At 43.7% G+C, this 14,759-nt stretch overlaps 1 protein-coding gene across 16 annotated transcripts in view; it reads right to left on the bottom strand.

Annotated features, from left to right (window-relative positions):
* LOC137368959 (teneurin-3) overlaps positions 1 to 14,759 on the bottom strand; it is an 891,767-nt gene that overhangs the window by 151,739 nt on the left and 725,269 nt on the right. For all 16 annotated transcript variants that reach the window (XM_068029337.1, XM_068029332.1, XM_068029334.1 and 13 more), the window contains 3 exons: positions 9,449 to 9,659; positions 6,643 to 6,744; positions 5,263 to 5,457 (listed from right to left, as the gene is read on the bottom strand). In XM_068029337.1, coding sequence (XP_067885438.1) covers positions 5,263 to 5,457; positions 6,643 to 6,744; positions 9,449 to 9,659 — 508 coding nt within the window. The remainder of the gene's footprint in view (positions 1 to 5,262; positions 5,458 to 6,642; positions 6,745 to 9,448; positions 9,660 to 14,759) is intronic.

The raw sequence follows: 14,759 nt of genomic DNA, 5'->3' as shown, positions 1-14,759 counted from the left end.
TGTAGGTCAAGGCTGAGCAAAATCCATTATTAATGCAGTGACTAACTTGGCCTAGTGAGCATCTGAGGGCTAGATTTTCCTGCCCTCGTAGAGATGGGATTGGAGGCGGGGCACCCAGGAAATTAGGCGGAGTTGCGCTGGGATGGCTCCCTGATACATTTCCGCTGCTGGGGAAGTTTTCCAGAGGCAGGTTGGGAAGAGGGTCAGCTGCCTGCATCACGGAGGCACAAGCCAAATAAGGTGAATGAAATCCCAATTAGGGTGATCTTGGGGCCTCGTGACATTTTGCCGCTGGTGAATTGACCACCCGACACATATGGAGGCCCCCAGCTCAATGGAGGTGGCATCCCTGTGGCAGGTTGGGGTGGTGGTGAGGTCACTGCAGCCGGAGTCTCCATGCCCCATTGTTGGAGCCTCAAGCATGAAAGGCTGCAATCATAGCCAATCCCGAACCAGCAGAAGGGTTTCCCTTCCATCCCGATGGATCTGCTGGCCTCAATCTTGTTTATTTCTGCACTGTGTGCAGGCCAGCACGGGCACCTTCATATTGAGGCGCACTCGTGGTCCCCACCCTGCCTCAGCAACAGCCACCTCTCCTGGTGGGGTTGCAAGGCTCTTTGAGCTGCCGGCCTCTGACTGGGCCGACAGCATTGAGAGCCTGCCCACCCTCCTTAATAGGACGGCGAACACGGAGGCAGTTAATTAGGAGGCTACCTCCCGGAAGATTATGTTGCTGGTCTTGCTGCCAGCAAGCGTGGGCTCAGGACACCCATTTGGTCCTGATGCCAGGGTTCTGAAACACATGGGAAAATCCAGCCCTTAGTCTCAGGATTATACAGTGTTAACCAATGTTTCTCTGGCAAACTGTACGATTCACCACAGACTCAGAGTCTGATTGCCAACGCTTTACAGCAGCATGACCGAAATGCTATTCTCGACTCTTTATGCCCTGCAGTGCCTATGTTTGAACTGGACTTAAGCAAGAATGACTGAGAAATACCATTATTCTTCCACGATCAGGTTACAGTCTTTCAGATGTTTTTGCACAGATCTGTTCAGAAGCTAAGAGTTGGCAGCGCACCACAGAAGTTAACATTTGTGGCAAGTTAATGTAGACAATGGATGACCATTACTTTTTGGAAAGATATGATAGCAGGCTGTGCAATATATGAATCCAACCACCTCCTTGATCTTCTGGACAACCTAAGTCACAATAGTGATTGACCTACATTTGCACCAAAGAACCGAAATTGGTTTAAAAAAAATTAGATTTGCAGAAGCTTGTAAGGCTTAAATCAATTAATTTGATTGACCAAGAACAGACTAAGAACAGAGCTAATAAAGTTTGAGAACATTTTTTTTCCTGGCACCCACAGTAGTTAATTGCTGCCAACAGTTGGAGTTTACTGGGAGTCTACAGTAAGGAAGGTTCACAGGGTTTGTGAGGTTGCTGTGAGAGAAATGTTTGAAAGGGGTGACATCTCAACATTTCCCTTGTTTGTGTCATGGCTTATTCAGAAAGCATTACATTCCACAGCACCGAGAAACAGTCACCAATGAGCAGAAGAACAGATATATGGGTAATTGAAACAATGGAAATGGATGTTAAATGTTGCAGATGCACAATTCAGGAGAACAAAACAGAAAATCTGAAGTTAGAACATGTGCACGAACATACAAAAATGATGGTCAGGAGAAGACTAGCTGGTCTGTCAAGACTACCCCACACTCATGATGGCTGCAGCATTATGACAAGGCACTTTCTACCTACCCACAGCCATGTAATGTCCTGGGAGAGGTAAAACAGAAGAAAACCCAGCACAAATAAAGGAAAAAATACAATGGAAAATTCCTCTCCAACCCCCACAGGTAATGGAAACCAGTCCATTGTGTGATCTGTCAAGCCACTCTGCTTGTGAATGATGCAAAATTTAAATGTTGCACTTCTGACAATGGAAAGCGAGAACTGCCCTGTGCTTATCACTGCATTAAATCATAGAATCATAGCATGATACACCACAAAAGGAGACCATCTGGCCCATCGTGCCTGTACCAGCTCTTTGGTAGAGCAACCCAATTAATCCCACTCCCCTGCTTTTCCACCATAGCCCTATAAATGTTTTCTCTTCAAGCATTTATCCAATTCTTTTTTGAATATTATGACTGAATCTGTTTCCACCACCCTTTCAGGCTGTGCATTCCAGATCACAACAACTCACTGTGTAAAATAATGTTTCCTCATGTTGCTTCTGGTTCTTTTGCCAATCACCTTCAATCTGTGCCCTGTGGTTAACAATCTTCTACCACTGGAAACAGTTTCTCTTTATTTACTCTTTCAAAACCATTCACGATTTTGAACACCTCTATTGGATGTCCTCTTAATTTTCTTTGCTTTAAGGAGAAAAATTCTAACTTCTCCAGTCTCTTCATATAACAGAAGACCCTTATCCCTCGTACTATTCTGGTAAATCTCTTTTGCACCCACGCGAAGGCTCTGACATCCTTCCTAAAGTGTGGTACCCAGAAATGCTCCAGTGTTTTATAAAGGTTTAACCTAACTTCCTTGCTTTTGTACTCTGTACCTCTTTTTAAAGATCTTTTAAGATGCTTTTTAATAGCCTTCTCAACTTCTGCTATTTTCAGAGATTTGTGTACCTACACCCCCAGGCTTCTCTCTTCCTGCACCCCCTTTAAAATTGCACCATTTAGTTCATACTGCCTTTCCTCATTCTTCCTAACAGAATTCACTTCACACTTCTCGGAGTTCAAATTCATCTGCCATGTGTGTCTGCCCATTTCACCAATCACTCTATGCCCTCCTGAAGTCTCTTACTATTCTACTCATTGTTTACTGCATTTCTGAATTTTGTATCATCAGTAAACTTTGAAAAAGTGCGCTGTAAACCCAAGTCCAAGTCATTAATATATATCAAAAAGAGCAGTTGTCCTAATAGTCAACCCCGGGAAATGCCACTGTATATTTCTCCCCAGTCTGAAAAACAACAGTTCACCACTACTCCCTGCTTTCTGTCACTTAGCTCATTTTGTATCCATACTGCCTCTGTCTCTTTAATGCCCTGGGCTTGAATTCTGCCAACAAGTCTATTATGTGGTACTTTATCAAATGTCTTTTGAAAATCAATATACACATCAACCATGCAACCCTTCTCAACCCTCTCCATTACTTCATCAAAGAACCAGACCAAGTTATTCAAACATAATCTTTCTTTAACAAATCTGAGCTGACTTTCATTTCTTAGCCCATACTTTTCCAAATGCCATTTACATTTGTCTCAGATTATTGTCTCAAAGTTTCCCCAACACTGAAATTAGGCTGGCTTGTAGTTGCTGGGTTTATCCCTCTCCCATTTTATAACCAGGGCTGTAACATTTGCCATCTCTGGTCCTCTGGTGCCACCTGCATATTCAAGGAAGATTGGAAGATTGTGGTCAGAGCCTCAATTTCCATCCATACTTCCTTCAGTAACCTCGGATGCATCCCATCTCAGTAGATCGAGTGACTTTTCTGTTTTGAGGACTGCCAACCTTTTAAACATCCTCTTTATTTTTTATCCTATCCAATATTGCTACTGCCTCTTCCTTTACTGCCACATTGGCAGCCTCTTCTTCAGTAAAGATAGAGACAAAGTACACATTTAATATGCCACCCCATGCCCTCTGCCTGTGCAAGATCTCCTTTTTGGCCCAAATTGGCCCTATCCTTCCTTTGACTACTCTTTTACTATTTATGCGTTTACTAGAGACTTTTGGGCTCCCTTTTGTGTAAGCTCTACTCTATTCTATACTGTCTCTTTGTCCATCTTATTCCCCTTTTTACATCTCTTCTCTACTTTCTATATTCAATGAACCTTACACTTGTCATCAGACTTTTTCTTGTCTACCTTTAGACATCCAGGGAATTCTAGCTTTGGATGCACTACCTTTCCTCCTCATAGGAATATGTCAACTCTGTACCTGAACCACTTCATCTCTGAAGGTCTCCCATTGTTCATTTATTGTTTTGTTGACCAGTTTTTGATTCCAGTTTGCTTGGGACTGGTCCCTTTTCAACTCACTGAAGTTAGCCCTCCTCCAGTTATGTACTTTCACTCTTGATTGCACCTTGTCCTTTTCCATAACCATTCTAAATCTGATGATATTACCATCATTGTTCCCCAAATACTCTCCCACTGAAACACGCTCCACTTCATTCCACAGAACGAGTCCAGCACTGCTTCCTTCCTTGTTGGGCTGGAAACATATTAATCAAGAAAGTTCTCTTGCTATGTCTGTTGCTACATCAATCTATAGTAGAATAACTGAAGTCCCTTATAATCACTGGTTCTTGCACCTTTCTGTAATTAGCCTGCAAATTTGCTCCTCTATCTCCTTCCCACTATTTGGCAGCCTATAATCTACACTTAGTAATGCAATAGCTCTTCTATTGTTCTTCAAGGGAAAATTTTATAGAATTAGCCTGTGATTTATTTCTATTGTAGGGAAAGGAGGGGACAATAAATGCTTTTGTTTAACAGCAGTGTCTTTGTGGAAAAATAAAGAAACAGACTTTATTTTTTAGCCAAACTCAACCATATCATTACTGACAGAAATCACAGGCGAATTATAAAAATGGCTGCTTCCAACATGGAGCCAAGTAACTGCTTCTGACAACTGAAAATAATGAGGTTTGCATTTAAGTATGACAGTGGTCTTTCATTTTACTCCCAGAATTGCAGGGGATTATTGCTGAACTTGAGCCACAGATTTCTCTGGGAGGTTGATTTATGCAGTTTCCCTTTGCAAAAAGCAAGTTCACTTGTTGCCAAGATGCAATATCCTCTCATGATCAAGTAATTATTTAAGTGACAATACCTATGAGCCTTCTATAGCAGATACACAGACAAGTATATATTATTTCGGGGTGGGCTAGACAACAGCGTTATTGATTAGAATTTAGTACTCCAGTATGGCTATTTAAATACAGTAAGGTAGAACTTCCAAATCAGAGATCATATCCAGCTACAATGCACTATTAATACCTTGCGGCTTGTACTATTGTTCGGAATGTATTCAAACTAAATAAGTTAACGCCTCCATAAAAATAGCATGCATAGGAATATAAGTGCATTAAGCCGTCATTCACGAACTTTGTTGATCAGAAGTTCTACCTCAATATCTCAGTGTGTCGTGCCACTCTACACTTTGAATTCATTTCCAATAGGACAGTGACTGTAACTTTATTGCACTTTTATTTTGCTGTACCTTGCTCACACATTTCTCCTTTGTAACCCGAGTTACAAACACAGGAGCCCATGATGCAGACACCGTGTGCTCCACACAGAGGGTCGACACACTGGGTTGAGGGCACATCGCACTCCGTTCCCTTCCAGCCACTGTAACAAAGGCAACGTCCCTTGGAATATTGGCCATTGCCGCTACATAATATTGGACAGGTTGCTGTAAAACAGAAATGAGAGAATGTTAGCACCCGGGTGGGAATAACACAGCGGTGAAATGTGCAAATAAACAGACATAAATCTTCCTTCAATCAAATGACCCCACAATATTTTCTGTAACACTGGCAGCATTTCTCCATGATATTCATTTGGTTTGAGCTTCAAAAATTAAGATCTTTATCAATGATAAGCAGCAAAAAAAATTACTGTTGCAGACTCAGAGGGTTTGATTTTTAGGCCTCCCTGGGGCCAGGTTTGGAGGCGGCCCAGCAGGGGCTGGGTTTGGAGGCCAGCGAGAGCTAAAAATAGCCCTGCCGGCTGGTGTGCTAGTTCCCTGGCTCCATCCCGCTCCCTGGCTCATTTTTGTGAAGGTGGGTAAGGGCATTGGCAGAGCTACCTGCCACATGTAGCAGGTAGCCAGCACTGCTTATTAAGGGCCATTTAGGCCAATTAAAGGATGCCAACTGGGATTTTCCAGGCGACCTCCAGGTTCCTTCTGGCATCGGGGACCAATTTAGGTGCCTGGGGGCAGCCTCCCAGCGGCACTCTGGGATGGGGGATCAGGTGTTGGTGCCAGTGCACCATACAGGCCTAGAGGCTCTTTCTGTCTGCCTGGGTGTTGCAGCAGCTACCAGCCATCCTGTTGAGGGGCTTCCACCAACCACCCACTGTCCTCGTTCAACTGCCCCAAAGCACCCCCCCCGCCACCACACACACACACACAGGTACACACGCACACATACACACAGGTACACACGCACACACACACACAGGCACACACACACAGGCACACACTGGTGGTTTGGCTGCAAAAACCCAATTTTTAATTTAAACTTTAAAAAAGTTGGACAGATGGTGCCTCCATTTTGAAGAGCCCTGCCCTTTGGCTATTATTTGGCTGAACCAGGGGAAATCACAGTGAGTTACTGTTTCCCACACAGTGCAGAATTCAGTCCCCCATTGCAGCCTGATGGCGGGGCTCAGATGTCGGCTATGAAAATCCAGCACAGAGTTTGTTGCCATGGAGGGCACTACCATAATGAGTAGCAACACTTCAGGTTATTCTGCACCATTCCCAAAACTGCCCCATTTCCAAAATTGCCCCAGTTCCCATGTGTGCACAATCTCCTGTTTTTGTTGATAACAATCAAAAGGTTTGGAATTCTAAACAGATCTTTCTACATACCTCTTGCACAATCAGGTCCAAAAAATCCAGGAAAACAGTGACAAGCTCCAGAAACGCATTCTCCATTTCCATGACAGTTTCGTGGACACTCCACTACAGACTCTGTAGACAACCCAACCTTTAGAATTACACTAGATTCTCATTTTGGAAAAGCACATTGTTAGGTCAAGCAAACTTTACTTTGATGGAAACTTCATTAAGAAAGGGATTCCCTCTCAGGGATGATGGGAATTGGCAGATCATGAAGAGTCACCAACTTTTGGCCTTACTAATTTGTTACAATGGAACTGTAGGCTCAAGAATGTAGACAAGCACAAGGGAAATAACAAACAGAATTCAATCTTTAAAGAAAGAAAGATCTTGCAATTTTATAGCACCCTTTATGACCTCAGGAAATCCCAAAGTACTTTACAGCCAATAAATTATTTTGGAAGGGTAGTCACTGTTGTAATGCAGGAAATGCAGTAGCTAATTTGCACACAGAAAGCTCCCACAAACAGCAATGAGATGATGGCCAGATCATCTGTTTTCGTGATGTTTATTGAAGGATAAATGTTGGCCAAGACACTGGGGAGTACTCCCCGTGCTCCTCTTCAAATAATGCCAAGGGATCTTGTTACATGGACCTGAGAGAGCAGATGGGGTCTCAGTTTAATATTTCATCCAAAAGACGAGTTTAATTAGTTTTGAGGCTGATTGATGCCAGACAGGACTAGACTGGTAGTGTGTTCTCCGAGGAGATGACATCTAGTGCTAAACTTTGTCCTGCTAATGTTCTGGCATAGTCATAGAGTTATAGAGTTATACAGCACAGAAACAAGCCCTTCGGCCCATCATGTCCGCGATGGCCATCAAGCACCTATATATTCCAAACCCATTTTCCAACACTTGGCCCGTTGCCTTGTATGCTATGGCGTTTCAGGTGCTCATCTAAATACTTCTTAAATGTTATGAGGATTTCTGCCTCTACCACCTCTTCAAGCAGTGTGTTCCAGATTCCAACCACCCTCTGGGTGAAATTTTTTTTCCTCAAATCCCCTCTAAACCTCCTGCCCCTTACCTTAAATCTATGCCCCCTGGTTATTGACACCTCCGCTAAGGGAAAAAGTTTCTTCCTATCTACGCCCCTCATAATTGTGTATACCTCAATCAGGTCTCCCCTCAGCCTTCTCTGCTCTCAGGAAAACAACCCTAGCCTATTCAGTCTCTCTTCAAAGTTGAAATGCTCCAGCCCAAGCAACATCCTGGTGAATCTCCTCTGCACCCTCTCTAGTGCAATCACATCCTTCCTATAGTGTGGCATGTAATCAGGAAAGGGGCTTATTGGACTATGCAGAATGGAGGTTCCACTGTAAAGAAATTTATTTCTGGGCGGGATTAGACCATGACAAAGACACTGGGGTTGAATTTCCACAAGGGTTCTCCCTTGAAGTTACAGCAGACAATCAGGTGATCTCCATTAGCATTCAAATTAATTATTTGTTGGGTGCAGTCAACCTGAACATGGGCTCTAACATAAACCTTAGAGTCCTTTTTAAATGTATATTGAAGATAATTTGTTTTATACCTTATTCAAAGTGTTTGATTAACACTTTTTGAGCAGAATCGTCATTATTGTGATTTTATCTCGAGTACTTATAGCAAAATTCTTTTAAATTTGTTTAAAGCAGAATATTATCCCTCCTCCCACCCATCACTTTTACTCCAGCCATAGAATTGTGACTGTGAATAAGTTAACCAGGCTGCATATCGGCCTCCTGTGTCAACAGGAAAGATACAGCTAAATACTCCATCTTACAATTCGTCCAATTTAGAAGGACGCACAATTGGCAGGATAATGGATGCACAGGAAGATTTATCTTTAAATCAAAAGATAAAAGGGATAAAAGTACTTAATATTTTTATTTTAAATGAAGGCCTCGCAGGTGAGACACTGCATTCATTTGGCGGAATGTAAGTTTGCCCCAAGTACAAAACAACTTCCTTCACTACAATATTGACTACACTTTAAAAATACTTCACTGGTTGTAAAGCACTTTGAGACATCCAGTGGTCGTGAAAAGTGCTATATAAATGCAAATCTTTCTTTTCTTAATATTCCCAATCTCAGCTGTGCTCCTGTGAGGATGTGCCAAGTGGAAGCCAGGTCTCCTCACAAGAACGGAATAAATATGGAAGGACAGTCACTACAGGCCTTTGCCCTGGTGCTTCCTAATGTTCTTTCACAGTAATGTTGTAAATGTCCCTCTCAAATCATAGGAAAAAAGAAACTTGTGTTTATTGTATACCTTATCATGTTGCTCAGAAACATCCCATATCATGAATTACTTTGAAATACTGACACTGTTGTAATATTGGTAAAACATGACAGACATTTTGTGCACAGGAAGGCTCCACAAAAGGCAGCTTGGATGAACGACTAACTAATGTCTTTCTGCGTACTTGGCATACTGAAAATGAAAGGAAACCAGAATAACCCCTTCAGGAATGAACTGGTTTGGTCTCAATGAATGCAACAGAGTATGACACTGATTGCTGCCATTGCCAAGTCTCAAAGGGCACCGAATTGGAACTTAGCAGGAACTGCTAGAAAACATGATTATAATCATTGTGAAGTTTATAAAATATATCAAATGCCCAGTGGTTCTCTGCATGTTCAATACACAAAACTGATTATGGCCAAATTTATCAGAAGATTCTCAACAGTATAGAAAATAGTTTCTGGCTTGAGAATGAAAGTGTGTGTTAGTCAGTCACTGCTACAGCTAGATGCATTCTTCAATCAATCCACACGCACTATGCCTACCTATGACGATAGTATTAAAGGAGACATGCTCTGCAGTTTTCCCATCATTGTAAAAAGCCAGATGCCAGACCCCTGAGTCAAGATACTGGACGAAGCCGGCTTCTTGGAGGCTCACTGCCCTGATGTGTCGTCTTCTGTGCTCAGAATCAGCCAGACTTCGCTTTTCTCTGGCGATCAATCTGCTGCCATCAAGTAGCTCCACAAAGTCATACTGAGAGGCAAAGGCACAAAAGAGAAAATCAGACATGATCGTGCAAACAATGTAACAGGCACTTTCCAGATACAATCAAATCCTCCAAGCTGCAAATGTTTGGGACTAAAGAAGCTCATTTACAGATTACCCATAAATGTATTTTTTTTATCCACACCTGTTAATTTTAAAATTATTTGAAAATCAGATTACACGTTATATTTTTCAGCAGTTTGCGTTATTTTTGTTTTTGCAGGCACACCACAAAGTCAGATGAAGGAAACACAAACATTTGGAGCTACATTCGCCACAGGTAACATCTGAATAAACAGCATGGACTTGTTGCAGAAAATTTGTTTTATCCTCTGTGTCGAGCAGACATGAATACAACTGACATAGATGGAAGTGGTGAAGATTGAGATTTTAAAAAATTTATCAACAGACCTCTGGACTAGACTAGTTTAACTAGACCTCTGTCGATGGGCTGGCACTGATTCATATGCATATTAAAATATGAATGATATGAATAATAACTTGCTGGACTTTATAAATAGAGGCAAAGAAAACAAAAGGTTTGATGTTATGATAAATATATACAAAACACTGGTACAGCTGAAATACTATGTCCAATTTTGGACACCACACTTTAGGAAGGATGTGAAAACTTTGGAGAAGGTACAGAAGAGATTTATGAGAATGGTTCTCGGGATGAGGGGTCACAGTTGCATGGATAGACTGGAGAAGCTGGGGTCCTTAGAACAGAGAAGGCTAACAGGAGATCTGATAGAGCTGCTTAAATTCACGACGGGTTTAGATAGAGTAAATAAAGAGAAACTGTTTCCAATGACCGAAGTGTGGATAAGGAAAGCAAAAGGAGATTGGCAAAAGAACTGGAAGGAACAGGAGGAGAAATGTTTTTACACGCGTGGTTAGGATTTGGAATCCACTGCTTGATACATGGGTGGTTACAGATTCAAAGTAGCCTTCAAAAAGGAGATTGGATAAATACTTGGGAGGAGGAAAAATTGCAGGGTTATGGGGAAAGAGTGGGGGAGGGAGTCTAACTGAATTGCTCTTTGAAATATTTGGTGCCGACTTGATGGGCGTATGGCTTCCATCTGTGTTGTACTGCTCTATGGGTTGGATTTTGTTGTCCCACTGCCAGGAGTGGTGGTGGGTGCAGAAAATGGCAGCTGGCCTGTGTGGGACCCAAGCTGCCGCCACCGCGATTCTGCGGCAGGCAGTTACTTCGAATATCCACGGCGGCCGCCTCTCCCCAACCCCAATCATGTGGTGGGGGCAGCATTGCAAAGCCATTCACGGCCTCACCTGATGCGGAAGCAGGTGCTGGTGCCATTTTTAAAAGACTGTCAGCCCTGCAGACAGTTCAACAAAATGCATGTGTTAACCCCTTCCCTTCCTCCACTTCCCTATACACAAAGTGCAGAGTTCAACCCTTCCCTCCACTCTAAAAATACTGCACAGTCGCCCCCTTCTTTCCCTTCCCTATACAAATACTGAAGAGTTGCCCCCTTCTTCCCCCTTCCCTTTAAAAATATTGCAGAGTTGCCCCCTTCTCCCCCTTCCCTATACAAATACTGCACAGTTGCCCCCTTCTCCCCCTTCCCTATACAAATACTGCACAGTTGCCCCCTTCTCCCCCTTCCCTATACAAATACTGCACAGTTGCCCTCTTCTCCCCTTCCCGATACAAATACTACAGAGTTGCCCCCTTCCCTATACAAATACTGCAGAGTTGCCCCCTTCTCCCCCTTCCCTATACAAATACTGCACAGTTGCCCCCTTCTCCCCCTTCCCTATACAAATACTGCACAGTTGCCCTCTTCTCCCCCTTCCCTATACAAATACTGAAGAGTTGCCCCCTTCTCCCCCTTCCCTATACAAATACTGCACAGTCGCCCCCTTCTTTCCCTTCCCTATACAAATACTGAAGAGTTGCCCCCTTCTCCCCCTTCCCTATACAAATACTGCACAGTTGCCCTCTTCTCCCCTTTCCCTATACAAATACTGAAGAGTTGCCCCCTTCTCCCCCTTCCCTATACAAATACTGCACAGTCGCCCCCTTCTTTCCCTTCCCTATACAAATACTGAAGAGTTGCCCCCTTCTCCCCCTTCCCTATACAAATACTGCACAGTTGCCCTCTTCTCCCCCTTCCCTATACAAATACTGAAGAGTTGACCCCCTTCTCCCCCTTCCCTATACAAATACTGCACAGTCGCCCCCTTCTTTCCCTTCCCTATACAAATACTGAAGAGTTGCCCCCTTCTCCCCCTTCCCTATACAAATACTGCACAGTTGCCCTCTTCTCCCCCTTCCCTATACAAATACTACAGAGTTGCCCCCTTCCCTATATAAATACTGCAGAATTACCCCCTTCTCCCCCTTCCCTATACAAATACTGCACAGTTGCCCCCTTCTCCCCCTTCCCTATACAAATACTGGAGAGTTGCCCCCTTCCCTATACAAATACTGCACAGTTGCCCCCTTCGCTATATAAATACTGCAGTTGCCCCCTTCTCCCCCTTCATTACACAAATACTGCACTGTTGCCCCCTTCCCTGTACAAATACTGCAGAGTTCACCCCTTCCCCACCTCTGTGGCACCAGCTTTCCCTGGATGGGAAAGTGAAGCAGTGTGAGTGTCACACATCACGCTGAAGATCGGGAACTAAAGGTACGATTACTGTGGGTTACATTTAAATTCATGCAAATATCTAATTAGCATATGGAAAGCAGGGTCCTGTCGCACAGCGCTGGTGGGGCCACCACAGAGCATCCGTGCCGCCGGAAAGATTGGGCCTGGCAATCCCAGTGTCAGCATCCATGGCAGCCGCTGCTGCTCCTAAACCGCCCCCCTCCCTCCCCCCACCACCGCCACGGAACCCAAAGTTGTGCTGCGAACAAAATCCAGTCCTTTAATTCTACAATACTGAGAATTCTATTTCTACATCTCACACAGAATGAATATTTTCAGCAATTACTAATGTAGAGGCTGTTTCATTTCTTCCCATTTTCAAATGTAGCCCTTTATGATATTAACTTTGAATGGAACTTCTCTTTCATAGGGATTAAAACTGAGACCTGCAATACACTTAGCGTCCACTCCAAATGGAAGAAAAGATTAAACGCATACAAAGGACTCTTGAGCTCTAAATAAGATCAGAACAAAAACAAGCAAACATTTCACACTGAGCTCTGATTAGCCATGCCTCAGGGATTGAAATAACTACCAAGCTGCGGATCTAACATATGGAAAACAGGCATGATGCGACAGAAGACTTGTTATCAAGCATGTCAAGTTGTGCATATCAACAGTGCTCAAAAAAAGATTAGTCCATTTGAGGATTAACATGTGTTGAGGTACAGCTGATGCCACAAGTCTCTGTCTAAGCTACTTTTTTCTTACCCAATTTTCTTCCTTTGTGCACTGAAGAACGTGGCTTTAGCTGAGGTATAGCTCCATTGGCATCAGCTGCCCTCCAGTACCCAATCTAACTGCAACTCTGTGAATAGCCTTGCAGTGACAGACTATGGAAGGCATTGCAGCTGAATTTGGCCGCACCCTAAATCGTCAGCCACAAGGTATGTCCAGCATGGGTCACAAGTCAGTGAGAGTGGGGAAGCCCAGGTTAATTTTCCTGCATCCCCTCCAGCCCCGTGTGATCCAAGTGAGATCAGCTGATTCGGCACAGACCATAATTTAATAATGCTCGTTTTTTAAAATAATGGTCACTGCCCTTTCAATGCATTCAAAGGTTCAGATCTAAAAATATTTTTGAAATGACAATTCCAGGTCGAAATGGCTGAGTAACACATGAAGTGCTGCACTAAGCCACAAAACGATCATGCCATCTTGAAATAATAGGATATTACTGCTGTAATCTTTTTTTTATTCGTTCATGGGATGTGAGCCTCTCTGGCAAGGCCAGCATTTGTTGCCAATTCCAGATTGCCCTCGAGAAGGTGGTGGTGAGCCACCTTCTCGAACCGTTGCAGTCCATGTGATTTTGGTACACCCACAATGCTGTTAGGGAGGGAGGGGGGTTCAGGATTTTGGCCCAGCGACAGTGAAGGAACAGCGATATAGTTCCAAGTCAGGATGGTGTGAGGATTGGAGGGGAACTTACAGGTGGGGGTGTTCCCATGTATCCGCTGCCTTTGTCCTTCTAGGTGATCAAGGTTGGAGGTTTGGAAGGTGCTATTGAAGAAGACTTGGCGAGTTGCTGCAGTGCATCTTGTAGATGGTACACACTGCTGCCACTGTGCATTGGTGGTGGAGGGAGTGAATGTTGAAGGTGGTGGATGGGGTGCCAATCAAGCGAACTGCTTTGTCCTGGATGGTGTCGAGCTTCTTGAGTGTTGTTGGAGCCGTATCCATCCAGCAAGTCGAGAGTTTTCCATCACACTCCTGTCTTGTACCTTGTAGATGGTGGACAGGTTTTGGGGAGTCAGGAGTTAAGTTACTCTCCGTAGAATTTCCAGCCTCTGGCCTGCTGTTGTAGCCATAGTAGTCTGAAGAAGAGTTCAAAATGACTTGTTCATAATGTTCACACTAATTATGGAGCCCATTTCTGCCATAGGATGAAGGACTTAAGGAGTAAATTGTCACATTCACTGCAATGGTGATAATCTGATTTCAATGGAATGAAGATTGCTCTACAATAGGCTAGTGATCCATTCCGTCAAATTACTCATTCAGTGAAGATGAATATTTACCCCGATATACTGTTTGTTTTTAAAGAAGCATGAAAAATCTTCCTGGAGCTCAGCTGCAAGCTGATTGGACTTTTCTTCAAGAAAATAACTATACAACGACAGCTCATATGCACTCCACTCCTCCACAGTGGCTGTGGCAGGTGGTGTATTGCAATTGCCCCGAGCAGTTTCTCAGGTGTTGTATTATAACAGCTTCTGCCCCATTCATAACACCGTGTGGCTGGGAAGAATACAAGGGCTGGGTCTGGGCAAGAGATATGGGCGATGATTTTCAAGCAGCGTCAAAACTGGTGCAGTTAGCGAGGCGGCCCTCCGCCTTCTCAATAGGACCGGCTTGAGAGTGAAGCTATTTTGAAGCCTGAGCATCATTCGCATGCTGCCAA

This window comes from Heterodontus francisci, chromosome 4 (genome assembly GCF_036365525.1).
Source record: "Heterodontus francisci isolate sHetFra1 chromosome 4, sHetFra1.hap1, whole genome shotgun sequence".
In the NCBI taxonomy this organism is placed as follows: Eukaryota; Metazoa; Chordata; class Chondrichthyes; order Heterodontiformes; family Heterodontidae; genus Heterodontus; species Heterodontus francisci.
Note: the sequence above shows the minus strand (reverse complement) of the source record. Positions and strands in the feature narration are given on the sequence as shown.